Source organism: Zonotrichia albicollis, chromosome 2 (assembly GCF_047830755.1).
Source record: "Zonotrichia albicollis isolate bZonAlb1 chromosome 2, bZonAlb1.hap1, whole genome shotgun sequence".
Taxonomy (NCBI): Eukaryota; Metazoa; Chordata; class Aves; order Passeriformes; family Passerellidae; genus Zonotrichia; species Zonotrichia albicollis.
Genome location: NC_133820.1, coordinates 454287 through 481325, shown reverse-complemented (window position 1 = coordinate 481325; position 27039 = coordinate 454287). Strand labels below are relative to the sequence as shown.

The 27039-nt window shown below is 49.2% G+C and overlaps 1 protein-coding gene across 1 annotated transcript in view; it reads right to left on the bottom strand.

The window, feature by feature from the left end:
* URB1 (URB1 ribosome biogenesis homolog) overlaps nucleotides 1–27039 on the bottom strand; it is a 37139-nt gene that overhangs the window by 1141 nt on the left and 8959 nt on the right. The window contains exons 10-38 of the mRNA XM_074529836.1: nucleotides 26565–26702; nucleotides 26001–26174; nucleotides 25291–25438; nucleotides 23723–23845; nucleotides 23350–23462; nucleotides 22368–22487; nucleotides 20011–20127; nucleotides 19224–19362; nucleotides 18373–18543; nucleotides 17266–17462; nucleotides 16517–16741; nucleotides 15771–15950; nucleotides 14312–15173; nucleotides 13219–13420; nucleotides 12875–13052; nucleotides 12249–12307; nucleotides 11913–12106; nucleotides 9789–9899; nucleotides 9638–9701; nucleotides 8720–8891; nucleotides 8060–8162; nucleotides 5758–5918; nucleotides 5068–5179; nucleotides 4680–4786; nucleotides 3981–4124; nucleotides 3249–3358; nucleotides 1969–2145; nucleotides 1402–1643; nucleotides 212–811 (exon numbers count right to left, since the gene is read on the bottom strand). Of these exons, the coding sequence (XP_074385937.1) occupies nucleotides 212–811; nucleotides 1402–1643; nucleotides 1969–2145; nucleotides 3249–3358; nucleotides 3981–4124; nucleotides 4680–4786; nucleotides 5068–5179; nucleotides 5758–5918; nucleotides 8060–8162; nucleotides 8720–8891; nucleotides 9638–9701; nucleotides 9789–9899; nucleotides 11913–12106; nucleotides 12249–12307; nucleotides 12875–13052; nucleotides 13219–13420; nucleotides 14312–15173; nucleotides 15771–15950; nucleotides 16517–16741; nucleotides 17266–17462; nucleotides 18373–18543; nucleotides 19224–19362; nucleotides 20011–20127; nucleotides 22368–22487; nucleotides 23350–23462; nucleotides 23723–23845; nucleotides 25291–25438; nucleotides 26001–26174; nucleotides 26565–26702 (5443 nt within the window). The remainder of the gene's footprint in view (nucleotides 1–211; nucleotides 812–1401; nucleotides 1644–1968; nucleotides 2146–3248; nucleotides 3359–3980; nucleotides 4125–4679; nucleotides 4787–5067; nucleotides 5180–5757; nucleotides 5919–8059; nucleotides 8163–8719; nucleotides 8892–9637; nucleotides 9702–9788; nucleotides 9900–11912; nucleotides 12107–12248; nucleotides 12308–12874; nucleotides 13053–13218; nucleotides 13421–14311; nucleotides 15174–15770; nucleotides 15951–16516; nucleotides 16742–17265; nucleotides 17463–18372; nucleotides 18544–19223; nucleotides 19363–20010; nucleotides 20128–22367; nucleotides 22488–23349; nucleotides 23463–23722; nucleotides 23846–25290; nucleotides 25439–26000; nucleotides 26175–26564; nucleotides 26703–27039) is intronic.

The following is a 27039-nucleotide window of genomic DNA, read 5'->3' as shown; positions in this document are numbered from 1 at the left end:
GTGTTGCAGTGCCAGAAACCCTCCCTGCAGTGTGACCCTGCCCTGTGCTGCCCACCCCTGCCCCATCCCACCAGGCACAGCTCCTGCCTGGGGCAGCCACGAGCCTGGCTGGCCATGGCAGAGCTGACTCCAAGGATCAAACCAGCCCTGGAATCTCCTCGTTTCTCCCAGCACTGCCCCTAACACGAGCGACAAGAACAGGACGGCTCACCTGTCTCGTGCGCGTCCTGCTGCAGCGCTGCCGGCGGGCACAGCGATGCCACCAGCCCGTGGCAGGGGCCGGGCGGGCCCTGCTGCTCCATGAGCTGCAGCATGATGGAGCTGAGCGCCCCGAGCTGCCCGCAGAGCCCGCCCGGGGCGCCGCCGGCCTGGCAGAGCCGCGTGTGCAGCTGCAGGAGGCCGCTCCTCAGCGCCCCGTCCCCGAGCAGCTCCTGCACGGCCCCTGCGTGCGGCAGGACACGGCTCTGCAGCCACCTCAGCACCGGGGACACGTGCTGCTCCCCGAGGGGGCTCTGCCCGGCCAGGGAGCGCAGCAGCAGCTTGGTGACCACGAGAATGGAGGCACGGGTGACAGCCCCTGCCTCGCCCCCAGCCTCAGCGGCCCCGAGGGCGTCCCCTCGCTGCGTGCAGGGCGCTGCTGCCACACCAGGGTCCCAATGGGCAAGGATGGAATTCAGGTGCTCTCTGCATTTCTCCAGCTCTGACACTGCCACGTCTGCAGCAGTGTCATCTTCTGCCACCTCGCTCCTTTTCCGAGGGTGACTGTACACAGGACACGAGGCTGGAGCTTTGTTCTTGTCTTGGATATTTTCTGTAAGAAGAGAACCACCAAAAAACAAACATCAGACACTGCAAAGGATTTTCCTGGTACAAAATCATGCAAGTGAGGGGCTCCCCTGGGTGGATTCCATCGTTACAAATCCTGGCTTTTTTTCCTTTCTTCAAAACTGGTGACAACAAGAGACACCAAATATTACCTTTCTATTGCTCTATTTATTTGTTGTTTTTACTTACACATCACCTTCAGATCCCCATCCACGCTCATAATGATTCACACCATTGAGCACAAAGCCTCCAGGCACTGCTTTTTCTCTTAATATTCCATTAAAGAATACCCTTTGTCAAAGCCTGACTCAAAGCCTGATTTGCCACTGAGTTTCATTTTAAAGCTCTTTCCCTTCATAAACCGTGTTTCTCCAAAGCTTCCAAATTGTGGTAAGGTTCTAAATCATCACAAGGAAGACCTGAAAAATGCCTTTCCATGTCCTTCCCTCCTCCCTCAAGGTCCGTCAGTCCGACAGAAGGCATTAGCACTACTTCAGAGAAGTTTGCCTCACTTGAACTGCTGCTCTGTAACAGCCACAAGGAAACAAACCTTCCTTGAGGCATTTCAGCACTTACTGAGCAATTCCTTGTGCTGGTACTTGTGGGCCAGGGCCTGCAGGTCCTGCTGCAGCTGCAGGTCTGTGCTGACCAGGCTCCACCTGTGCAGCAGCAGCAGCAGCTCCCGGCTGGAGAGGACGCTGGCGTTGACCGTGAATCGCCTCATGTCCCTGAAGGCCTCCACAACCCCAGCACGGTATTGCAGCACGGAGCTGAGGGTGCTGAACAGCTCAGCCAGCCTGGCCAGCTCTGTGTTAGCCCTGGCAAGAGAAAACACAACTGCCATGCATGCTAATTCATCAGCACAGCTCCTAACCCCTGCTGTCAGAATGGCCAGGAGTTAAGGACAAAGGACTCGACAGCAACTGTGCATCACATTTTACTTTACTTCCCCTGTATTCAAACACCTAAATGCTCCTGTCAAAGAAACCTGATCCAAATTCACTACTCAGCACACAAACTGAAGGTGAAAAAAGCCATCCCTCTAGCAGAGATACAGAAATCCTCCTGGCCTTAATGAAGTTCAAACTGGGCAGAAGATGAAATGCAAACCAACTAAAACAAAAACCAAAACAAAGCACTCACCGAATATGTTTGATTAACGCCACCAAAACACACAGAAATTCATTTACAAGCTGAATAGGAAGAAGTTTCCTGTTCTCCTGGGATCGATTCTTGTTTTGTCTCTTGTCTCCTAAATTTGTTAGCCACAGCGTGTGGACTAAGGAAATAATTTTATGTATCACCTTGTTCTCCAGAAACCTGAAAAACAAACAAAACCAAACAAAAAAAGGTAAAGAAAAAAAGAAAACCACATTGAAAGGCAGATCCTCACCAGCAGCTGGCCCATCACCTCCAGGGACCATATTCCAGTGCACTTTTGGTGCATTGCCTGAGCCTGTCAGGGCACTCTGTGCATGCAGAAGAGATGTCTGTGTGAGGGAGAGGCAAGGGCAGGAGCAATGTTCTAGACAGCTCCAATCCATCCCTGTGCCCCAATCCACTTCCTGTGCTGCAGCTCCTGTGACAGGAGGTGATCCGAGGCTGCTTGAAATTTAGAAAGTAGAAACACCAGCACAAGGTGCCATTCTGCTTTTTTGGTTTTTCAGGGAAGTGATTTCCAAATCACAAAGCTCCCCCACCATCCTCCCTCCTACCACAGCCTGAAAGCAGTTTGGTTCTGTTCTCAGAAACACAGGGACACCTCAGAGTGCAGCAAGTTCTGCCAGCACAGCCCTTGGTGCCCCTGTCTGTCCCCCTGTCTGTCCCCCTTGGTGCCCCTGTCTGTCCCCCTTGGTGCCCTGTCCCCCTGTCCGTCCCCCTTGGTGTCCCTGTCCCCCTGTCTGTCCCCCTTGGTCCCCCTGTCTGTCCCCCTTGGTGTCCCTGCCTGTCCCCCTGTCTGTCCCCCTTGGTGTCCCTGTCTGTCCCCCTTGGTGCCCTGTCTGTCCCCCTTGGTGTCCCTGTCTGTCCCCCTGTCCCCCTGTCTGTCCCCCTTGGTGCCCTGTCCCCCTGTCTGTCACCCTTGGTGCCCTGTCTGTCCCCCTTGGTCCCCCTGTCTGTCCCCCTTGGTGTCCCTGTCTGTCCCCTTTGGTGTCCCTGTCCCCCTGTCTGTCCCCCTTGGTCCCCCTGCCTGTCCCCCTTGGTCCCCCTGTCTGTCCCCCTTGGTGCCCTGTCCCCCTGTCTGTCCCCCTTGGTGCCCCTGCCTGTCCCCCTTGGTCCCCCTGTCTGTCCCCCTTGGTGCCCTGTCCCCTGTCTGTCCCCCTTGGTGTCCCTGTCTGTCCCCCTTGGTGCCCTGTCCCCCTGTCTGTCCCCCATTCCTGCCCTGGGGACAGGACAGTGGCTGCCATGTCTCCTGCACTCTGTACCTTCTCTCCAGGCTGTGCAGGAGCCACGTGAGCAGGCTGTGATCCTGCACCAGCTCATAGGCAGCTCTGGTGACACGGGCAGCACTCTGCAAGATCTCCAGGATGCGACGCTGAAACAGAAAACACAATTTGTGTTTTACAGTCAGGATCTAATTATGTAATTTTAAATTAGCAATCTGGCTGGTACCCGATCAACTTAATGGTAAAATGACCACCAGCTCTTCTCAGCAGCTCCAGGGAAGGACAGACATTCTCCCTTCACAGCTTCACACCGCAGGTGCTGCTCTTACAGAAGCATTCAGGCAGCAAGACAAGTTTATCTTTTTGCCTGAGGTTTGATACCTGACACACTCAGGGTGGATGCTCCCAAACCTGAGAGCTCCTGGCACGTGGGTTTCCCTTCTGCTGAAGCCTGCTCAGGTAACAAATGCACTGGCTGGGGAATAGAGACCCCAAAAAAGGAAAAGGCGCCGACTGCAGGAGCAAAACCAGGGCACCCACGTGAGGCTCCATGAAGGCAGGAACCCGTTCCAGTTTCAGGGATGAGGGTGGCACTGGTTTAGACACAAGCAATTATTGGCCCCTCTACACATACACAAAACCAACAAGGAACAGATTTTCAATTGAGCCAAGGCAGAGTCAGCTGCTCCTTTCTGGTTTGTACTCGGGATCTCAAAGCCACGCAAACCTCTGCGGTTTGGGGGTTTGGGAACTTTCTTTTTTAATTCTTACCTGGGAGCCCTCGTCACACAAAGGACTGTTGAAGAAGGACAGAATGACCTGGAAAATCCTCTGGTAGTCATAGAGCTCATAGCAGTGTTTGTCACGCAGCCCTTCCCCAAGGAACCTGAGGATCCACTCCCGCTCTGTTTTGTACTGGAGCCACAAAGAGAAACACCACCCTCAGGCATTCAGACATTTCCAAAGAAAACCTGTTCCCAAGAGCACAAAACCCTGAGCACAGAGCCCTGGTTCCCTCTGAATGCCAGCTCAAAGCTCACTGCAGCTTGTTCTGGACCTCTCCTTTCCCATTCCTATCAAATTTAATCACTAACATCCACTGGGAACAGTCAGTCTGCAGCCCAAACATGCAGTGGAAATGGAATTTTAGAAGTTGCTGTTCCTAAAACACTTCAGTTGAACTCAACATTACTAATCTAAACTCAAAGAGGAATTGCAGCTAGCTGGGGCAGAATATTCTGTTTATTGTGCTCACAGAGCACACACAGCACAACTCACTGTGTGTTAGTATTAAGAAAGAAACAAAAACCCCATAGAAACAACATTTTTCATTCCAATATGAAACATAAGAAAGATAATAAATAAATAATTAACTACCTATGGGAGAATGAGATGTCATTGCATTTCTATGGCTGTTTTTAGTACATTTCTGAAGAATTAATTACTGGATACCTAAAATGGGACTCTTACCTCAAAATCAAAACTGTAGAAAAGCTGGAAAAAGCCTGGTACCTTCCTCAGGTCCAAATACTGGTGTGACAGCAGGAATCTGTTCACCTTTATGTACATGTGGTCCTCTGTGAAGGGAAAAGCTGGTTAATAAAGCTGCATTGGAGCAGGACAAGGCTCCCAGTGCACAACCAGGGACCACAATCCGTGGAAGCTGCAGCGCGTGTGCAGAGCCCCAGGCTGGAGAACAGCCCAGAAGTGCACAGGGCCTTTGCTCCGAGCTCCCTCGGTGCTGCCCAGCCTCCCCTTCCCTCCCCAGAACTGCAGCTCAGCCAGGAGAGCACGGAGCAGCTGAGGAGATCAGCACTCCCCAGGTGAGCCCTGCTGCTCACCCAGCCAGTCCCAGTACCTGGCCTCAGGATCTGCTGTGCCACACGGGCAATGTAGAGGCTCAGGGAGAAGGTGAGCCTGAGGTTGGGCTGCCTGATTCCGTTCTGCACGGCGTCCAAGAGGTACAGCAACTGCAAGAGCCCAGGGAGAGAGGCTGAGGCACAGCCCCAGTGAACACAACAGGAGAACAAGGCACCAACCAGCTTCTGGGACGCTGCATGGGCCATACAGGCCAAATATCAATTCCATCAGGATTGCCAGTCCTGCATACAAAACTCCCAAGAATTTCTACAACGTGTTTTCTCCTTTCTCTGTCCATGGTTATAGCAGGAGGAAACCCAAAGCAATAGAGGAGAAACAATGGGAGAGAGGATAGAAGGCTTCTTTTAGCTGTCTCCCCACATGCATGTGGGTGGATGAGCAAGGCAGCATCTCCCCCACACATGTCCATGATGTACCAGATGTTACCTGGCACCCTGGCACTGCTCACCTGGCTCTGCTCCCCAGAGCCAGCCCAGAGCCCAGCCTGGCACTGCTCACCTGGCACCCTGGCACTGCTCACCTGGCTCTGCTCCCCAGAGCCAGCCCAGAGCCCAGCCTGGCACTGCTCACCTGGCACCCTGGCACTGCTCACCTGGCTCTGCTCCCCACAGCCAGCCCAGAGCCCAGCCTGGCTCTGCTCCCCAGAGCCCACCCTGGCACTGCTCACCTGGCTCTGCTCCCGACAGCGAGCCCCGTCCAGGTGGCAGCGGAAGGAGGCCAGCACAAAATACGCCGCCGCTCTCATGCTGGGGTCGTAGCTGCTCAGGGCAGCCACGGTGAGACCCAGGGCATTGACTTCCACAAACTTGTGACAGGCCACCACGCACTCTGAGGGGAGGGGAGAGAAGCAGAGAGCAGCCTGTGTTAGCACTGACAGTCCAGGGTGTGTCACAGCACTCGAACCCCTCACACCCCTGGCCATGGGCACCCATTCCTGGCTCTACCCCACAAACTGCGACCTCAGGCCACGGAGGCTCCTCCAGCTCACAGAGGGCTCCAGCAATTCCCTCTGAGCAGGAATTGTCTACCTGAGCTGAAATGCACGGGGCTGCTCTCATTTATTGAGACAGGGACGATCCTGCCCACCAGGCCATGCAAAGTTGGGGTAAATTCTGTACACACATCTTTGTGTCTCACTGTGTCAGGGAAGCTGAGTACAAAGAACAACCAGAGGGAAAATTCATCTCTCCAGAGCATTACAGGGTGCCTGAAAAAGCAGCACTAAAAAGCTCTTGCACAGAAAGGATGGGAGAGTAACACATGAACAGCCCATAAAGCACAGCAGGTGTCCCCGTGCAGGCACAAGTGACTCTGGTGGTCAGGCCTGCCCTGAGCCCTTCCAGGTAAAACAAAATCCAGCAATGAGCAGAGATCAGCCCCAGAGCAAGCAGGAAGCACACACTGCAGCATTCAGCCTTCAGGATCTGGGGTTTCTCCTCTGAGGGCTCCTGCCCTGTGTGCTTTGGATGTGTTTGCTGCCATCTGCACTCACTGATGGCTGGAAATGACTGTGTGTGAACGTCCCACCTCACCTCCAGGCATGGAGCCCCACGGCACCTCAGGGGTGTTTTACAGCCACAAATGTACACAAGTTTAGCAATAATATTCATGGATTTTCTTGTCATTCACACTGAAGGTCAGGAGGAAGTTTCTAAAACAAACATTCCTATTTAAGAAGGAAGGGGCTGCAATCTTACTGCCAAGCACCCACATGTGGCACACTGATTTCCTCCTCTATCACTGCCCACACAGACTAGTGTGTGTGTAAATATGTGTGTATAAACATGTACATGTGTGTATGTGTGCATGTATGTATTTATATATATAAAACCACGTTTAAATAATCACAGATTATTTCTGTCCCTGTACCAGCACCTGGGCTATTTCTCTCATCTCTTTCTCTACTGCTAGAACTACTAAAACCCAATTTCATGCCTGGCAGTTTCCCACTGCCAGCTCAAGCAGAGTCTCCAGTTCCCCCCAGCCCTGCCATCTGTCCCAGGGCCAGCACTCTGCTCCTTCAGGCTGCAGCCCTGCTGCTGGTGTGAACCCACCCTTCCCAATGGGGCAGAGGGCCACAGGATGAAACCCAAGATTCTCACTTCAGCAGGCCACAGGAAGATTTATTTGGAAAACTTGCCTTCAATGAAAGCATGCAGTGGTAATATTTTCCATCCTGCTGCCCTTGGACAATATGTTCAAAAACTGACATAAAATAACAAGCTTTTATTAGAAAAGCACCCCAATTTAATTCTATGTCTGACATAGAGCTTATTTAAAGGACCTTGAGAACCAGGATGGAAAAGCTTTCCATAAGATGCTTATCAGAGCTAAAGATAGACAGAACTTGCTATCTGCCCAGCCCCAGATTTGCTTTTTCCTCAGCAAGCACTGAGCACTGTGCAACAAGTCCATGTTTATGCATTCTGATGGCACTGTGCAGCCAGCACAAAGAGCAAACAAATAAAGAACTGGGAGTTCCAAGAGCAGCTGACGTGGTTTACAGGCACCCTGGGACTGGGACCCATCAATCACTTGGGCCCTTCCCAATGCCCCTCTCAGGACACAGACTCTCACTCTCTCTGTGTGGAGAAGCTCAGAGGGCTATTTTCTCCTCTCCACATGCAGAGCTGAGTCATGTCAGACAGAACCCTGCTGACAGTCCAGAGCACCAGCCCACTTGTGAAACACACTGGCCCCATGCCCATCTGTCTGGTGGAAAATGAGCTGGCTGAAGTTTCTCTGTTCTGCACAGGCCAGATCTCCAGCCAGTCCAGCCACAGCCCTCACAGCAGGTTGTTTTTCCCCCCAAAGTCAGGCACAAATTCCTGGCAGTATTGGCTCTTGGATCAGGGATAACAGCGCTCCAGGGGCAGCTCTGCAGCAGAGCAACCTGACACTGAACATCAAGCAGAAACACTAAATACCAAACAGAAACACTAAATACCAAAGAGAAACACGCACTGTACCTGGCCTGGTCAGTTCACTGAAGAGCTGAAGCAGAAAACAAGGATCATAGAAGTCATCAAGGCTCTTCACTGTTTCATCTTTATATAGTGACTCTTGTATCCCCTGAAAGCAAATCCAAACCAGCATTTGTAAGGAACAGCACCAATTTCAAGCTTGGTTTCAAACTTCCACAACCACCTCATCCCACTACAAACCCCTTGATACTGCACCTTGTAAAATACAATGCGCCACAGGGTGAGACATGCTTGTGTTCAAACCCGGCTTTCACTGTGAGAGCACACCCACAACTACTTCCCTTGAGCAGCACCAACAGCAATCCAGCAAACTGTAAGGCAGGCTGGAGAGCCAGTGGGTCCTTGGGCTGTGCAATCCTGGTCTCACATACATGACAACCTCTGCAATGCACTATCTCCCTGCTGACAGGACGTGGCCTGTATCCTGCAATTACTCTGCAGAACTAATCCCTCCTATGAACTGAAATTACTGTCCTGAAGGGAACAAACTGCTGTGTGTTACAGGGGGGCCAGCCATGAGTGGCATAAACGACTCTCCTGATGGAAACAAACTGCCATGGGTTACAGGGGGGCCAGCCATGAACGGCTCAAGGGCGTTCCTGCCTCTCCAAGAAGGGAACCATGGACAGGCTGACCCCAGAGCACCTGTGATGGCAGCAGCCGGCGGTGCTGAGGGAACGACAGGATCGTCCTCATCATCTTCTCCCGATCCAGCAGACACAGAATCTCCTCCATGCTGGGCTGCTGCCACAGGGACTTCCCCAGACTCTTGCAGGTCTTGTGATGCTCCACAGCGGCTGGACCCCACAGCAGGATCCTGAAACATTGTTAAAGGCAAACACATTAGGCAGGAGAACCGAAATTTTGTATTCACTTGCGGTTAGTACCCTGTGGCACTTGAAACTGTAACTTGTTTCCCTGGCAACACCTTTTCCATCCATCCCAAAGCCTCGCAAATTTAGTCTGAGTCTCATCCTGCCCTCCCCGGTCCATCCAAGTCAGATGTACCCACTCAGAGGCACCTGTGGATTCAGGCTGTAAGTGCAGGTAAGAGTGACAGCAGCTGCATGAAGGGACAGGGATCCAGAGCTGCCTCAGCTGCCTGAGCCAGTGCTCTGCACTGCTGGGGCCATTTCTGCTCCTGCCTCGAGACAGCAGAGTGCATGTGAGGGAGGCAGGCCAAACCACAAGTGTTGGCAGCAGGCTTTCCTGTGGACTGCCTGGGCACAGGAAAGGGAAAAGCCCACTAGAGACTTATGTTGCAGACTTATGTTTCTCCCATCTGTGAGAAGACCCCTATAGTGAGCCCCAATTCTGGAGAGTGACTGACCCCAGAAATGAGACATTGCCTCATCTAACCCACAGACACACAGAGTCTGGGCAGCAGAAGAGAATTACATTAAAAATAGGAAATGAGTAGTACAAGTGTTTCCAAAAGTAACATTCATCTTTAGGTTGCACCTTGTTCACTGTCTCCTTAATTTAAAAATGAGACCCTGGAAAATACCAGTTGAGAGACTCCCTGTGCGTAGTTTGCCCAGCAAAGGAAGGTGTTCAGCTCACCTGGAGTTGATGAGACTTTGATTATTCTTCTCATACAGCTGAAGCAGCAGCAGTATCTTCTGATCTGAAACCCAAGATGGAACCCCAAGTTAGTGGCCTGTGGACACAAGGACCAGCTGCAGAAGGGGGTGCCCCCAGCAGTGACACTCACCTGTGGTGCTCAGCGTGGCCCCGTAGGCTCCCAGCAGCACGGGGAGGTGGCTGCTGTCACACAGAGAGGGGCTGAGCTGCACAGCCGTCAGCAGGATGTCCACCAGAGCCTCTGCAATGAGCAATGAGCACAGCCTGAGCCTGCAGCTCCCGCAGCACAGAGAGCGCAAATAACACCCCAACAGCCCTGCAGATGGGTGCACACACAGCACAAACCAGCACCCCAACACACACACACAGCACAAACCAGCACCCCAACACACACACAGCACAAACCAACACCCCAACACATACACAGCACAAACCACACCCCAACACACACACACAGCACAAACCAGCACCCCAACACACACACAGAGCACAAACCAACACCCCAACACACACACAGAGCACAAATAACACCCCAACACACACACAGCACAAACCAGCACCCCAACACACACACACAGAGCACAAACCAGCACCCCAACACACACAGCACAAACCAACACCCCAACACACACACAGCACAAATAACACCCCAACACACACACACAGCACAAACCAACACCACAACACACACACACAGCACAAACCAACACCACAACACACACACAGCACAAACCAGCACCCCAACACACACACACAGCACAAACCAGCACCCCAACACACACACAGAGCACAAACCAACACCCCAACACATACACAGCACAAACCACACCCCAACACACACACACAGCACAAACCAACACCCCCACACACACACACAGCACAAACCAACACCCCAACACACACAGCACAAACCAGCACCCCAACACACACACACAGCACAAACCAACACCCCAACACACACAGAGCACAAACCAACACCCCAACACACACACACAGCACAAACCAACACCCCAACACACACAGCACAAACCAACACCCCAGCTGCAGTAAATATCAGAATGCTCTGCACTGTGTCCCAGCAGGGCTCAGCACTGTGGGTGCTTTGTGAGCCACAGGAACTCTGTCCCCTGGGGTACACAAATGCTCCACCTTTGCTCTGTAACCAGCTGAGAGGCACAAAGTGCCAGTGACTGGGTTCCTCAGGAACAAACAGGCTGTCTGCAGCACACTCGGGACTCAACTCCAGGTTTCCCTGCTCCCACTATCTGGAAAGGCCTGGGCTTTGACCCTGCTATGTGCAGGAATATGAAACACATGCCAAAACTGAAGAGCTCCTGAAGGAGCCCTCCTAAATTGAATGCACTGGTGGCACCAAGCTTCTGGAACAGCAGCTGGCCTCACAGAATCCATCCTGATTCTACAGAAATACACTCTACAGGTAACACACATACACACAGTAAACAGCAAAATCTATTCCTTATTTTCACTAATTGGTGACCTCACAAGAGCTTTTCTCTCTTTTCAGGTGCTTTAAAACTTAAAAGCTTGTCTACATTTTGCTCACCAATAAACAAAAATTGTTATCAATACACTGCCTTGAGAATTTCCCCCCCTTTTCTTACACAGCTCCTTCAATCACTGCATCTCAAACCTCTGCACAGTGGGGAAAAGCTGAGGTCTGTGTGGATTAAATGTGGTTCAAGGCCAGGGAGGATTTTAGTGAAGAAGAAACAAAGCCAATCCTACACATGAACTACATCCAATTTGTATTCCTCTGGAGGGATATTCCTCATGAAAGGTTGCAATATGAAATACACATAATTTGAATTGCCATTTTTGATAAAACTTGCAAAATCAACTTTAAATCTCCTGTGTCACCCTATTTTAGAACAGGTTTAAGCATCACAGGACCTTTGTGCACTTCAGTGATCTTACACTAACTGCCTCACAGAAACCAAAAGAATCAATCTGAGACTTTGACTGCGTTAAAAATACCAGAAAAACAAACAGACAAACAAACAAACACCCAAACCCACCTTTCCAGCAGTTTTAAAAACTGAAGTGTTTAAAACCAGCATAAAATGAATGCAACATTTGGATGCAAGCAGAGGCACAATTTAAATGCCAATATTCTGGAACTGTTAATAACTCTGCAGTATTTACATGAGCGGGTGTGTTGCTGGATGGAGAGAATATAATGCAAGAAAGACAAGAATAACTGTGTTCAGTGTGGGAAGGAGATGATGTAAAATACCTCTGGTCTGGGCGTTGGTGCCATCCTCCTCTCTGTGCCTCAGGATGGCAGACAGAAACAGAGAGTGCTGTGTGACCATCATGTGCAGCTTGGAGAGCCTGAGCAAGCTCTGCCTGAGTGGGGATTCCTCCTTGTACAGAAACTGGATGGCAGCGTTCAGCACCCTCAGGAATGTCCCATCCCTGTACCGGTACCTTGGGAGAGCGAGCACAGAGGGGTCAGGCCACAACCAACCCAAGGAAACCTGCTTGAAATTAAGAGTTGTTTAACAAATGAGAACTTGGCAAAGAAAACGAGTTTAGTAACACCAAACCAAATTAAAATGGAAACACTTACTTGAGTCCTGTCTTCACAAGGCTGCACCAGTCATCTGGGTCCACCTCTCCAAGCACACCCTGTGTGCAGCAGTAAAAGAGGGGCTGGTTTACATTGCTGGTTTACATTTGGCACAGGGAGCCTCTGCAGCGGTTTCAGTTCAAGGGACACACTGAGAACATGCAGGCCAAACACTCATGGGGTGATCAGAACCCAAACCCAGGGACAGCACAGAGGGAGTGACCAAGTATTGTTCTTCAGGATCATAGTCTGGATTTCTATTCATGATCAACCAGATTTCTGCCCCAGACTTCAGATGGCATGGCAGGTGGGTCTTGGCAGAAGTATCTCCATCACCTTTTTTAATTTAAAAAAAATTAAATTCCACTGGTAACCTTTGATTTTTACTCCTAAATACCTCAAACTCCTGTCTTCAAAGGGGATTCTTACCAAAAAGCCATCATCAAGAATATAAAACTGCTTCATATAAAGGATTATCAGGCCTCTACAAAAGCTATTACAAGTCCATGGCAACCAGAATCCATAAAAGAGGAAATCAAGCCCAATCTGTATTTACAAAACCTACAACTGCCCAATCACACACATGCATGCAGTCCCCCTGTGGCAAAGCAGGTAAGGAGTCTCACCAGTAATTCCTCGAGCCTCAGCAGCATGGACCTCTCCACTTCTGGCTTGCTTTCCTCCTTACTGCTGCTGTAGATGGCCACCAACCCCTTCATGCAGGCTGACAAGAGCTGTCTCCTCCAGGAACGCAGCTCCTCCGAGTCTTTAAGCACTGTGGAAATGGCATCTGCCACGGCCCAGCTGCACAGAGACAGTTGAGGATTTTTTAATTAACACTTTAACTTGGTTCTGTATATGTTAAAGATGTTTGGCTGGATTCTGTGAGGAGAGGATGCTGCTACAGCTCCCATTCCTGTTACAGGACAGACTGAGCCCTGAGGGAGGCACACACACACACACTGCCCACCTCTCCTCACTCCCTGCTCTCTCCAGAGCAGCAGGAAGGCACTCCATCAGGCTGTGCAGCCCTTTGCTTCGCACAGGTGGCAGTAACTTTGCAAGGATCTGCAGTTTCAGAGAGGCCTCGTGTGACGCTCCGCTGTCCTGGATCCCGGCACAGAGCTCCTTCCACAGGGCTTTCCTCAGGACAGGGGTGACAGCTGAGATAACTGTTGGGAGAGCAGAGGGCACAGGCTCCACCGCCTGCAGGTGTTAAACACAACACACTCACCCCAAATCAGTTTCTAATCCAGGCCCAGACCGCTCAGTTTCTAGGGAATGCTGCTACAGCAGCTGCTGCTCTGTAACAGAGATGTGCTACAAGAGGCTCACTTCTTTACCCATCCTCTGCTTCCCAGGCTGCTGACAAGCTCTTAGCACTGCCTGAGAGCTACAGCCCCAGTCAGTTACCTTTGCTATTTACATTTCTGGGCAATAAGAGAAATGAAATTAAAGTGATCCTGTTCCATCCAGTTGAATCCTGACTCATCGTTTTGCTGGTAGGGATTTAACACACTTGTCCATGGATGTAATGCTGCTGTGGGTTTGGAAAGTTCTGGACTGCCAGCTTAGGAGGGCATGACTGCAGCCAGCCCACAGCTGGAGATTTGTTTCAGAAGAAATTTTTGGACTCTGTCAAAGTGAAAGCTCAGGTTCTGCAAAAGCCATCTGGCTGTGGCATTGCACACTGCAGACACTCTTCTATCTGAACAAAAGGTTTTACCTCCTGTACCAAGCCAGGAGAAGCACAATGACAGATTTTCACAGGCGCTGAGCATTAAATAAGGGCTTCAAAAGAGAAATCTGGGCAGCAGTAACTGTAAGAGCCCTTGGCTGCAGTCTAAGAGCCAGCCCTCAGAACAGCTCTTCACCTTCAGTGCTACAGAGGTACTTCCAAGACAGCCCTTGGAGGTCAGGTGATAAAGGTGATAAAACTTAAAGGACATCTAAGTTTTATCACCATTGTCTGCTGTGCAAAGATTCCACCCCTTTAAGGCCAGCAGGAGCTAAGCAGGGAGTCTGAGCCCTGAATCCCCAGCAGGGCTCAGCAGCGCCCTTACCTGCGGAAGGTCGGCTGAAGCTGTGCTGGTCTCTGCACTGCAAGTACACATTAATGAGGGGCAGGAAGCTCTCCATGTGCTTCCTGAGGAACTTCCCAGTGCCACTGCCCAGACACCAGAGCTCAAACTGCAGCAGGTGAGTCCTGCAGTGCTGGATCAGCACGGCCACGATGGCCAGGGAGGTGTGTGAGCACCGGGCCAGGCAGCGAGCCTGGACCTCGACACCAACAGCCAGGGCAAGGACTGGCTCACTCTGGAGAGCCTGGAGGAAAACCTCCTCCAAATCCTTGCTGGCTGATGCTGACATCAATACCCCCAAAGCTTTAATGTGCCCTGTGGAGAGCAGAAACTCTCCTTGCTGGGGATGCCTTTGGTAGCTGTCTGTAAGGAGCTTCACCAAAACTTGTCCATAGAAGTTTAACTGCTTCCCCTTCTTAGGGGATTCGTCAGATTTCTGCTCAGTCAAGCTCATCTCAGGAAGCTGCAGCATGGTTAGAGTGATCTCCTTCAGCTGGGCTGCAGCCATGTACGTGTGCAGCTCCTCCAGAGCCTGCAGCTGCTGAGACCTCCTGGCACAGGCCTGGCTTCTGCCCTTGCCCACAGCCTGCAGCTCTGCCAGGACACTTTTGGTGACGGCCTCGAAATACTTGGACAAGACGTGTCTGTGATCTGTTGTGAGGCCCTGCACGATGGGGGCAGCTGTTTTCAGCAGCTGGAGCACCCCAGAACTGAGGTGAGCTGACAGGAGCTTCACAGTGACGGGGTTCAGGCCAGGCTGAGGAACAGAGCGCAGCTGCACGGCCAGGAACCAGCTCTCCAGCGTAGGGTGTCTGAAAATCAGGGTGAGCAAATCCTCCAGGGTCTGTAACAAACACGGGTAACTGTATCAATGAGTGGATAGTCCAGGGGGGAAAAAACCTCATTCATCTGCCACAGCTTGTCAATTGCAATTATTGAACATTAAATTGTCTACTAGCTGGCCAGAGGATAAAAAATATTAATGAACTGCAAGCACATAAATACCATTCTCCCAACACTTATGCTGTTATACAGAACATTCTAAACATGTCTAAGCTCATCTCCAGAGGAAAACTGAATATTCTAAGTTCATCAATGCATTCTAATCTCCACAAATTCCCAGAACAGATGAAAGAGGGGCAAAACTCACTCATCAACCATGTAATTTTCACACTGGGCTGAGGGAATACATTTTTTTCTGCAAGGTGATCTCTTTCAGGACCTCTCCTGACCTTGCTCCAGCTCAGGGGTGAGACTGTGGGTGATGCAGCTGGCTCACATCTCCAGACAGTAATTTTGCAGCCGCTGGACCACATGTTCTATGTTCCTAAATTCTCCTCCAAGACCTTAACAGCGCCTCTCTGTTCAGCAAAACTGCTCCCTAAAGAATCAATCAAATCCAAGTTTACTAACAGGTGCCTCTGCATCAAGGATTTGGTACCTGGTCATTTGAAGACCCTTCTGCCATCAGAGACTCCTCATCCATGAAGAGATCTGACTCAGCCTGGTGCTCCTCCTGCTGCTGCTGCTGCTCCAGCTTTACCTGACTGCCCCGGCACAACAAGAGGCTCAGAATGTCCACATAGAGGTCAATGAGCTGAGGACCCAAGGTTTTACCAACCTGTGGAAATAAAGGCATCTTGGGAGTGAAGAAAAGAGGAGAGTGGGAGCAGGAGGGTCATTATCCAACAGGAATAGGAGTCAACTAAGAACTACTTAGGTTACAACAGCTTCTTGTGGAAGGAACTACTTCCCTATGTAGAAACCTGATTCTAAGAGAAGGCTCAGGCTGCCAAATAAATATTGATAGATTTTCATTTATACTGTGGCATTTGGACTTACACAGGCCAGTGAAAGGCTTCTCAGGGAGATCCAAGAGCTGGATTAAAATCTTGAGTTTATTTACACTCACAGTCATCAGTAAGGTAACCCATGCAAAGTAAATCCAACACTCTTCAATAATCAGAAAAACTGACATTTGTTTACAAATGAAATGCAGTTTTGTATGTGTAGTTGCAGTTTAGGTGCTCTAGGTGCAGTTCTGCACGGTGCTGTGTAGCCCCAGAGCCAAGCAGAGGAAAAAGAGCTACAGACCTGGAACCTAAATTTTAACAGCCAAGCCATTTGTACCTTCTACCTTAAAATCACCCAGCCATAACCACAGTACTATGACAGCACTGCTCTTACACTGCTGAAGCTCTCCACGGTGGATTTCAGGTACAGCAGCACGTGCTTCACTCCCAGCAAGAGCTGCTCAGGGGGCAGCCTGGAAGCCAAGTCTCTCAGTTTTGCCTGCACACCATCTTCCAGTAAGGCATTGCTTCCTCTCTCATAGGCACTCTTGAGCAAAGCGGGAAATACAGAATCCAGTGCCACAGCGGGTTCTTCACTTACCCCCTTGCGGTTTTTAAACTGTTCAAAGTGAAAAACAGCATAAGAGAGCAGCAGTGATGAGTATGAAACAAGAATCTCTTCTCTTTGAGATGAGCTCTGAGCTGAACTGGGGCTGAAGCTCCAGGAGCACAAGAGTGCAGCCCTGCTAGAGCAGAGCAGGCCAGCGGTGTCCCCAGGGGAATGTGACGTAGTGTTCACTGCTGGACTGAGAAACACTCCCCAGAGCCAGCCCAGGGGGCTGTGATCCTCCACCCACCCAGGGGAGCTGCAAACGGAGGGCAGAGCAGGCACCGGGCTCTGCTGTGCCTGTGAGGAGGCTGTGCATGAGCCCTCAGCCCTGGGATCCCCTCCCCAGCACCACAAAGACTCTTGTGTCACCAGAGAAATGCCCTGGAGCAAATCTGTGTCCCAACGTGATCAACAAGAAATGCAGAATTAGCTCCATAAAAATGCTGTTTCTGAAGGCAATGTAACCTCTACAAACTGTGAGGTTTTCATAGGAATAGTGGCTCAAGAATTCAGTGACTTCAGGCCTTCCTTACCACAGGTTCCTGGGATTGCTTGGGTATCCAGAGCTTGTAGTACTGGTTAAACTGGTAGAGCTGAGGGTACTTAGACACTTTCAGGGACTTGAGATCCTTGTCATAGAGCTGGAACATCAGGCAGAGAGCAAGGGGTTCCCTCTGAGAGTGCAGGAGGTCAGTGAACACAGCAGCAAGGTACTCCACGATGTGTGCTCCTAGGAAAGCAAAAATAAATTAAACTGTTGACATGATCACGACAGTGGGGCAACAACCCTCCTTACTGTGGGCCTTGGCTCCAAGCATCACACAGAAAAGTACTGAGCAAGATCAAAAAGTGTTTGCAGTGACCTAGACAAGTGTTTCTGACCACTGGGGTACCTGAGAAATCCTCCACACATTAGCTCTTGCAGAAGCAAATACTCCACCTGCACTGTGCTGTGCTAAACGTGCCTGTCTTTTAACAGGACGGTGCCAAGCACCACCTGAAAGAAGAACTGATCTGTACTGGGGGCACACCCCAGTTAACATGTCCAAGTTAAACAGATTTTTCTTTCAGAACTGGGACTCTCAGCACACCCCAGGTGCTGCCAAATACACACAGAGGACTCAATGAGGTGCTGTGGTGCTGGCAAATCCTGCTCCAAGCCCACCTGTGATTTTAAGGCTTTCCTCAAGGAGGTGGTTTCCTCAAGAACTTTGCAATATTTGCCACCAGAGCTTCATTTCTGAAGTTTTCTTTGGACAATGCATCCATTTCCTACTCAGCAATGCAGTCCTCTCTCCCTGATCTGGGGAAGAGCTGCCCACAGGCATGGAAACCACCTTCCCCTCCTGACCTCCACACTCTGCCCTTAAAACACTGTTACTGAGGCCAGACCAAGGCTGTCCCTGCAGGGACAGTGTCTCTTCTCTTCAGGGTCAGGGAGAAGGGGCACAAGCACCTACAGAGCTTCAGTGCCTCTCCTGAGCATCAAACACCAGGAATCTGCACCCCCTTCTGTTTGCAGGGAAGATAATAAATGTCATAAAATGATAAATAGTATAAAATTATTAAAAATCGGTAAAAATGATGCCACTTTCACTCCCCTGGTAGAAATAACACATAAAACAAAAAAAAATCTGTACCTGTTCCATCTCCAGACTGAAGCAACAGTACATTCCTGGCCTCTAATGCAGCAGGGACAACAGCACTGAAGGGAAATGTCTGGATAATCATGTCTTCATTTAAAGAGAACCCAATTTCTTCATCGAAGTCATCACTGCCCTCGATCAGAACATCCACCATATCCAGCACATCTAGGAAGGGAAGGAAAAAATGTAAGCAGAGGATCCAGACTAACTGGAAAAAACAACAGAAAAACACTCCAGGAACACAAAGCATCTTTTAGTTCCTGAAAAAAAAAAAAAAAAAGGAAAAAAAGTAGAAAAAGCCCCCACATTTGTCAGGAAATAAAATGTTGAGTGCAACACAAAAATGACAGCTTCAATGCTGCTGTCCAGCACAGGGTGCCCAGAGCAGCTTTGGCTGCCCCTGGATCCCTGGGAGTGTCCAAAGCCAGGCTGGATGGGGCTTGGAGCACCCTGGGCTAGTGGAAAGTGTCCCTGGCAATGGCAGGGGCTGGAACTGGATGAGCTTTAAAAGGGGCCTTCCCACCCAAACCACTCTGGGATTCCATGGTTCTATGAACAGCCCCAGGCAAAACTAAAATTTCCATTTTAGTTTGAAAATGCTGCTGCAAGACCATGAAGAGAGATTTCAAATACTGCTAAAGTGGCACAACCATATCAGAAATTACATTTGGGGCTAAAGTGGTAACTTTGCAATTCTGACTTCTGGTACCAGGTACCCATGGAGGGCTGAATCCTGGAGGATTCTGTAACAGGATTTCTAGGTTATCCATCCCCAGTTTGCTGATGAGGGCTAGAAAATGCAGCCTCAAGTGGTGGAATTCTGCTGTTGAGGGGTTCCCACATACCATCAATGTGAGAGACAGGGATGCTGATGTTGTCAGAGTCCTGTTTAAACATGGAGGCCTGGAGCATGCTGGCCTCCTGAACCACGTCTGCTGCCTTGTCTGTGTAGGGATAGGGCTTTGTCACCAGCTTCAGCAGGATCTGCCAGCAAAGGGGGGAGAAATGTAAGTGAGTGCACTGGCTGTCATGTGCAGGGGAACCACGTGTGGCTAAGAAAGAACGTGTGCTAAAAGGGGTTGGAAGCTGGGCAGGGTTTAGGAGGGCCACTTCCATATTACTTCTGCAGGATTCTGTCTATGGTTCCTGCTCTACAGGGCACATTGATGGAAAAAGTGAAAGTCCACTGCAATTTGGCATCCAGATTGCTACCACAGACTGAGTCCCTGGGGAGACTGCCCTGGAAATGAAGCACTGGGCATCCAACATCCTGCAGAGTAAACGGGAAGTGTCAGCTTTCCTTGTACAAGATCACAATTTACTGAGCTCTGATCATTTTGGCACCTGAGGAGGAGATAAAAGCTATCCACACATACAACACCCTACCCTCACACCAACAACGCTGTTGGAACAACTGATCTTTTTGGATTTCATTTTCCCACAAATCATTTCACTGTCCCTCCCACTGAAGACAAGAATGAAGCCACCTCTGTCTAAAGAATCCCAGACAACGCTTTTCTCAGAATTCACTCGCTGCTCTTTGACAGGTTTCTCAACAATAGCAATAAAATCTCTAGTTTCCACTAGCACTGTTCTCTGCATTGTTTATCCGGCTAATTTGAACACTGTTACCCTTTCCAAAAACTGAATCACTGCTTCCTTCTGGTCTTCTTTTGTATTATCCAAGTGTTCCAGCCAGACTGAAAGTTCCTTCCACGTGTACTCAAACACTCCACTGTCACGTAAAACCTGTCCAGGAAACAAAGGGGAGGTGTGTAAATAAACCTCAAAACACCTAAAACACAAAACCCCAAGAGATACAGATCTTTTTGCAGAGTAACTTCATGATTCCCTCTTTTGGGAAAGAAAAGGAGAAGAGCAGGTTAATGGAAAGAAGTATCTGTCACTCTCCTCACCCCCTCAGCTCAAGAGGCCTTATTCCCACTCACTAGGGGGACTTTCACTGCATAGTGCACAATAAAAATCATAGTTCTGTAATTTTTGGAAAGCAGGTTAATACTGCTTTCAGAGGGTTGTACATCTTTATATCATCACAGGCAGAAAAAAAAAGCACCTTAAAAATACCCAGTAGGAGAGATTTACTGATCTAACATAAAGAAAAATAGTTGCTATATTAAACCTAAATCAGGCTATTTGTACATGAAACAATTAGGCAGAAGGACAAATAGCCACGTAAATGAGCAGTGGGCTGTGACCACAGCAAGGTCCAGACAGAAGTGGAGGTTGTGGGAGTGGTGAGGTAGACCCAGATACACCACAACAAGGAGACAGGCTTTGACACATCTAGAAATTTCCCCCACTTTGCTGCTCTCTAATTTCAGGCCCTGACCTCAGGCACCCAAACCTGGTGACCCTGTGCTGCAGCTCTGCAAGCAAGCCAGGAGGAGGGAGGAGAGGAAGGAACTGAAGTGACACCATGGCCAAACTCCCTGTCAACAAGAGAGGAAACCTTGCCCAGCTCCTGACTCTGGCACCCACACTACACAGGATCAATCTGTGCCTTTGCTCCTCTCCACACACAGAATAAAAGGAAGCCATCACAACTCATTTGTTCCACGTTTACTCTGTGCACAACACCAGCAACTCTAAAAATAACTGCTGCTTACATCAGTCTGACAGGGTAATTCATTTAAATAAAGAAAAATGAAGGGAAAAGGATTCATTTTAATATAATTGACTATTTTTGGCAGTCTGGAAATAGAAACGCACTTGCAGCTCTCACAGAACCAGGCAGGAACAGAATGTGAAATCCCAAAACAAGCCTTCAGTTACATGGCCCTGCACAGAAAAATCAGTCCTTACCATCTATTCTTAGCAGCCTTTCTGCTGCCATAACTGCCCTGACTCCCGTGCTCCTGCATTCCCCCCAGAGAAAGTGCAATGGACTGCAGCGAAAAGTGGACACAAGGACAAGTGAGGCAGTCCATGCTCCCACCTGGCCAAAGAAATCCAAAACCACCAGAAAAACAGCACATTTTGAGCAGGTTTTGGTTCAGACATTCATTACTGGGAGACCAAGAGAACCTGCCTTTAAACCCTCGCAAGGGCCAGGGGCAACTAAACCCCAGTTCAATCACTGGAACTTTGGTCTGGTGGGCTGAATATTAAACTGGCCTCTCTGATTGGAGCTCAATGCAGAGATTCAATGCACAAAGCTGGGTACAGATTCATGAGCCACGAACACTGCAGGGCACTGCATGAAGAGCCCTGTCCAGGGCCAGCACAGCCTCCTGGGTTTCCTCTGGGCAGGACAGTTTGGGTGTATTTATTCCCAACGTTAATCTCTACCCCATCTCGGATCACTAAAGATGTCCTCTTTAATAAGGTGCTAAAAACAACAGACTCTGCTGTCTTGTGGACTTGTAGTTGACCAGTTTTCCTGAAAAGTGAAATAGCTAATTTAAATGTACAGAAGGGGATTTTAATTAATTTTTAGGACAAAAAGTACTCCTGGCATCAAAGCTTGTATCAGACAGTAGCAGAGAGGATTATTCTGCAGGGCCAGAGCAAACCATCCAAGGCTTATGCAAGGCTGGAGTGCTGGAGTACAGACTAGATAAACAATGATAAAGTACAGAATAAATAAATAATGATAAAAAATAAAACTCAAAAGTAATCTCCTCTAGATCAATGTCAAGACCTTTGCAGGCACAAACTAATTAATTTATTACAGTGCCAGACTTAATTCAGCCTAGGGGGGGTGGGCAAACATTAAAGACATTTTCCTTACTCTTCCATCAACTGCTGCAGGGAAGGCAGTTCACAGCATTTATTTCCAGAAAATATTTTGTTAATAGCCAGTTATCTGACAGCAAATTCCAACAACAGTCACAAGAAACAGGAAAGGAGACTCTGCTGACCACACAACCGTGCAGTAAAGGCGGCTGCTTTAAGAAAAAACTACAATCCTGAAATTTCAGACCAATGGGATATGGTGAATATCCTGATATTTCAATTCAAATGCTTACCTTGATGATCAACTGTTTGGTGGAAATTTTCAGATGAGAATGGGTACTTGAAACAAACATTTTCATCAGTAAATAGAAGACTGATTTTTCACCAGATATCTTCTCTGTCTCAGAGATGTCCTGCAAGAAAAATATATTAAAATTCCTCTGCTACAGCAGCACTGTACAGGGCTATGTTGCACTGACACTGATGTGTAAGGTAAGTATGTTATTTTATAGACCTGCCCAAAGGTGCCAAGGCCAGAAATAATTGGGATCACTTACACTACTTTGCATTTAATGAGCCAGGATCCTTGCACTTACTTGTAAAATGCTTTCCTGGGAAGTGGAAGCAGTCAGTAATAACAGAAACCCCAACTACTGCAAGGAGCCAAGGCAATGCCACCTCCCCATCAATCATATTTATTCCCCAACCATATTTTACTCCCCAGTCATTCCATGTCAATCCCTGTTACAACACGCCAACGGTGTCTCTGCTTCTCCCCAAAGTCAGGCCCACTCCTTTCTCCTGACATGACAAGCAAACTCTTGACAGAGCTCTTATTTTAGAAGCCTGCAGTGAAAAAGAGAGCTGGGGCCCTGATGATTTCCTCTAATTATGGGGAGCATTAAACATGTTGGAATTTCCTTGGGAAGGGGTGGGATGGCTGCCATCAGTGCTCATTTCCCTGGTCTGCAGCCTGAGGCTTTCCAGACAAGGGCAGTCCAGCCCATTGTCCCTTGTGCTCCTCTCCAGAGACACACGGAGCTCCTGGGACCTTCGCCTGCGCTCACCAGGGAGGTGACAACAAAAATGCTGTCCCTGTAAAAAACCTTTTGAGATCAGCAGGGATCTTCACCACTGCTGAGAATGTCATTCCTGCTGGCTTTACACAAGGATCACCTCCTAAAAGGACTGGACTAATGCAAAACTAGGCAATGCCAGATGGGAAGATTTGGGGACAACAGACCAAGGAAACATAAATTTGCATCGGGCTCTCACCTGTACTTTGAACCAGGCAAATTTATTGGCAGGAAGCTCCAAAGCCACCTTCAGGATGTGGTTCTGCAGGAGAGGAGGCACCTCCTCCCGCAGACCCTTTTCAGTGACTATACCTGGGGGGTGAAACAAGAAACCAGCTTCAGTCTGGTCCATCGTCCTGAAACCTCAGAACATTTATGTGTCAGGGTTGGAAACACAACGGTGAGACAAGCTGGCAGTTCAAAGATCTTCACGTCATGGGATCCCCAGACAAACTGCAGCTAAGGCTGGCCGGCCCAAGGTGAGAATCCAGCCTCAGAGGCAGAAAAGCAAATGTTCCCTTCTGCTGTGTAAACAGCCAGAGAAAACAAAAACACAAATACCCATGACATACCTTTTATCAGCTTGCTGAAATCAAAGTTGCTCTGTGCTACCATGTGGGGCACAACCTTCTGGTACAGACATATGACCTGAAGCAGGGCAGCTTTCAGAAGCAGCGTCTCAGCATCATCTGAACCTAAACAAAATGTTCCCATCATTAGTTCATTCTTCTTTCACAGCAAGAGTGCATAGTGGCACACCTCCATTAGCCAGCAGCAGAATTAATAACTGTATTTCCAGCAGGTTTGCCTAGGAAATTACCTGCTATCTTCCCCACAAGAAGAATAAGAAAAACACTCGTGGAATCTCCAGTTCCATTTCCCCAGCATTCCTGTATGAATACTTCCAAAACTAAATCTGCTTATTCCAGTTCCATTCTCCAGCATTCCTGTATGAATACTTCCAAAACTAAATCTGCTCATTCAGTGCTTAGATTGAGAGCTGCCATTTCTCATTTGACTCGGAAGTGCTCACACATATAAAACACACCCTGAGCATCTGAATGCTCACTGTAAGAATACCACCTGTCCTGTCCACTCCTGTGTTACCACTATACAAACATTTGTGTAGCCACAGTAACCAACTGCTAAAAAAAAAAGACCTCCTGGTGAAATAACTTGGACAAACAAAAAACCTCTCCAAAAATTATTTTTCAGGCATATCATCTCCTTGCCAGTTTCATTTTGTGGCTGTGAACCAGCTCCTAGCATGGAAAGGCCAAGGGCAGGAGGGCTGAGTTCAACAAGAGGAACAGCAGAGCCCTGCACCTGAGGAGGAACAGGTACACCAGTACATCCTGGGGCCACCCAAGCACTCAGCAGCTTGTCAGGGAAGGATCTGGTGTCCTGGTGTCAGGGAGCTGCTCCTTGCCCTCCTCTCAGCACTGGGGAGCCCAAACCAGGAGTGCTGTGTTCAGGTCTGGACTCCCCAGAAAATGGAGACACTGGGGAGAGGCCAGCAGAGGCTCACAAAAATGGTGAAGGGACTGGAACACCTCTCCTGTGAGGAATGGCTGGGGCAGCTGGGACTGTTCACACTGAAGAGAAGGCTCAGGGGCATCTCATCAATGTGTATGAGCACCTGAGAGTGCAAAGATGACGGTGCCAAGCTCCTGCCAGGAGCACCCGGGGCAGGGGCAGTGGCACTGGCACAAAGGGAACCACAGGAACACCCTGAGCATCAGGAAACAGTTTCTGACTTGAGCACCCATCGGGCTGCCCAAAGGGGTTCTGGAGTCCCCATCCTTGGAGATGTTCAGGAGCTGTGTGAATGGGGACCTGGGTACCCAGGTTTAGGCAGGGGAATCAGCCAAGATGATTTACAGAGATCCCTTCCAAACCCAACCACTCCGTGATCCTGGCACAGCCAAGTCAAACTGCTTCACCCTCTAGCAGCAGGGGCAGCCTCTATGCTGAGCTGTGCTCTCAGGCAGTCCTAACAGCCTGAAGAACTGAACTGAGAAAAGGTGAGCAGTAAATACAAGTGAGATCTGGATCCTGCTGAAGTTAAGGGTGGGATGAGGGTTTCACATCACTCATTCCCACAGAGATAAGAAGCTGTAACTCCACCTGCTTTGCCTACCATGCTGCTCAGCAGCTTCTGTCTCAGGCATTGCCTTCACAGTGGGGACATCACCTTCCTTCTTCTCTGCTGGGCCATTGCTGTGTTCTCTCTCTTGCTTCAGGAGGGACTGCCAGACAGCCACTATGCTGGTCATGTCTGGCAAAACCTAAAAGCAAACAGGGGAAATTGCAACAGCTCTCTTTTGTAAGACAAAGCTCCTGTGATAAATACATCCCCAAACATCCAACAGGAAGATCTGCAGCTCTTCACAAAGGTTGGAACTGACCTTGTGTGCAATCAGAGAATGACCTGAAATCAAGCACTGCACTTCCACTTCAGCCTAACCTAAGTACTAGAAAGAACATTTTATTGAAAAGGCTTCCTGTGAAAAATTTCTTTGGTTCTTCTTCCTCATGGCGTATTTTCCGCTCAAGTACCCTCTTGTCCAGTAACTTGTGAGTAACCTCTGCTGGCTGCATTGACTTAACCAGGAAGATAAATGCTTCCTGCTCCTGGAAATCATGTGCAGCCCCACAGCCATGAATGTGGCAGCTCTGTCTCCCCACAGGATTGTATCTGCGTTCCCATCAGACAGACATGGCAGGAGTGCAGGCTCCTCCCTCACACCAGGTAACCCACAGCCTGCATCCCCTGGCTCCTCAGCTGCACTGCTGCAGGACAAAGCACAGGGAGAGCAGTGTCTGCTGCAATGGTCTCTTCATTCCTACCTTGCTGACAGCTTCTCTGTAGAGCTGCACAAACTCCTGCAGTGCAGGCAGAGTGCAGATCTGTGACCTCTGCCAGGTTTCCTCAGACAAGCAGTGCTGAATGTTCCTCAGGGCTCTTCTCAGCACCATGGACACCAGAGACAGGATGCTCTGCTTCACCTCTGTGCTGGGCAGCTAAAAGAGGGAAGTGCATTAATGATATTTTGGTGATTCCTGTTATGCTAGGCACAGAATCCATACTCTGAATGTGCATTCAAATTGGTCACTGAATCCCTTATTTTCTGGATCTTAGCTAGCAGTAAGGAATCCATGGGCTTTCAGATTCCCTGCCCAAAACACTAGTGGACAGTGGCAGAACCAGAGCTTGTGAAAGGCACCTGCAATCAATATCAGTGATTCTAATCCATTTTTCAGCGCTCCACCAAGCCAGATCAATGCTGAGGCAGACAACATAAACCACAGGTAATTAACCAACTTCAGAAATTCCTTGAATGATCCCACACTGAAATGAATCAGCACAAACTAGGACAGAAAAGTCACTGAAATGCTACAGACTGCTCTTACATTTAACCCTTGGGTGAACATTGTTCTGTTGCACACTGCAGGGACTGTTGTCACCATCACCATAGAAAGCAATCTGGGAAGAGGAATAAATTCTGAACTCTTAAAAGCATTGGAGATCTCTGGTTGAGCCTCATAGATCTGAAAGAAAAGAAACAAAAATTTACGCCCCATTGATACAGTTCTGGAGATGACAGCTTCTTCTGGGGAGCATTTTACAGAAGGATTTTGACTTGTCAGCAGTAACGGCAACATTAAATGACAATTTTTATGCAAAAATGCTACAGAGCATGCTCCAGACTCAACTAAATGGACCCCCTGTACGCAAACAGCATCCCTGGTAAAGGCTATCCCTTTTCAAGAGATTCCAGAACCTACTTGCCCATTTTAGGCTAAAAAAGAGGCAGCAGAACACTCACAAAGGACAAAAGGTTTTTCTAGTTGAGCTTTGATGTTGCTGCATCTCAAAAAATATGTC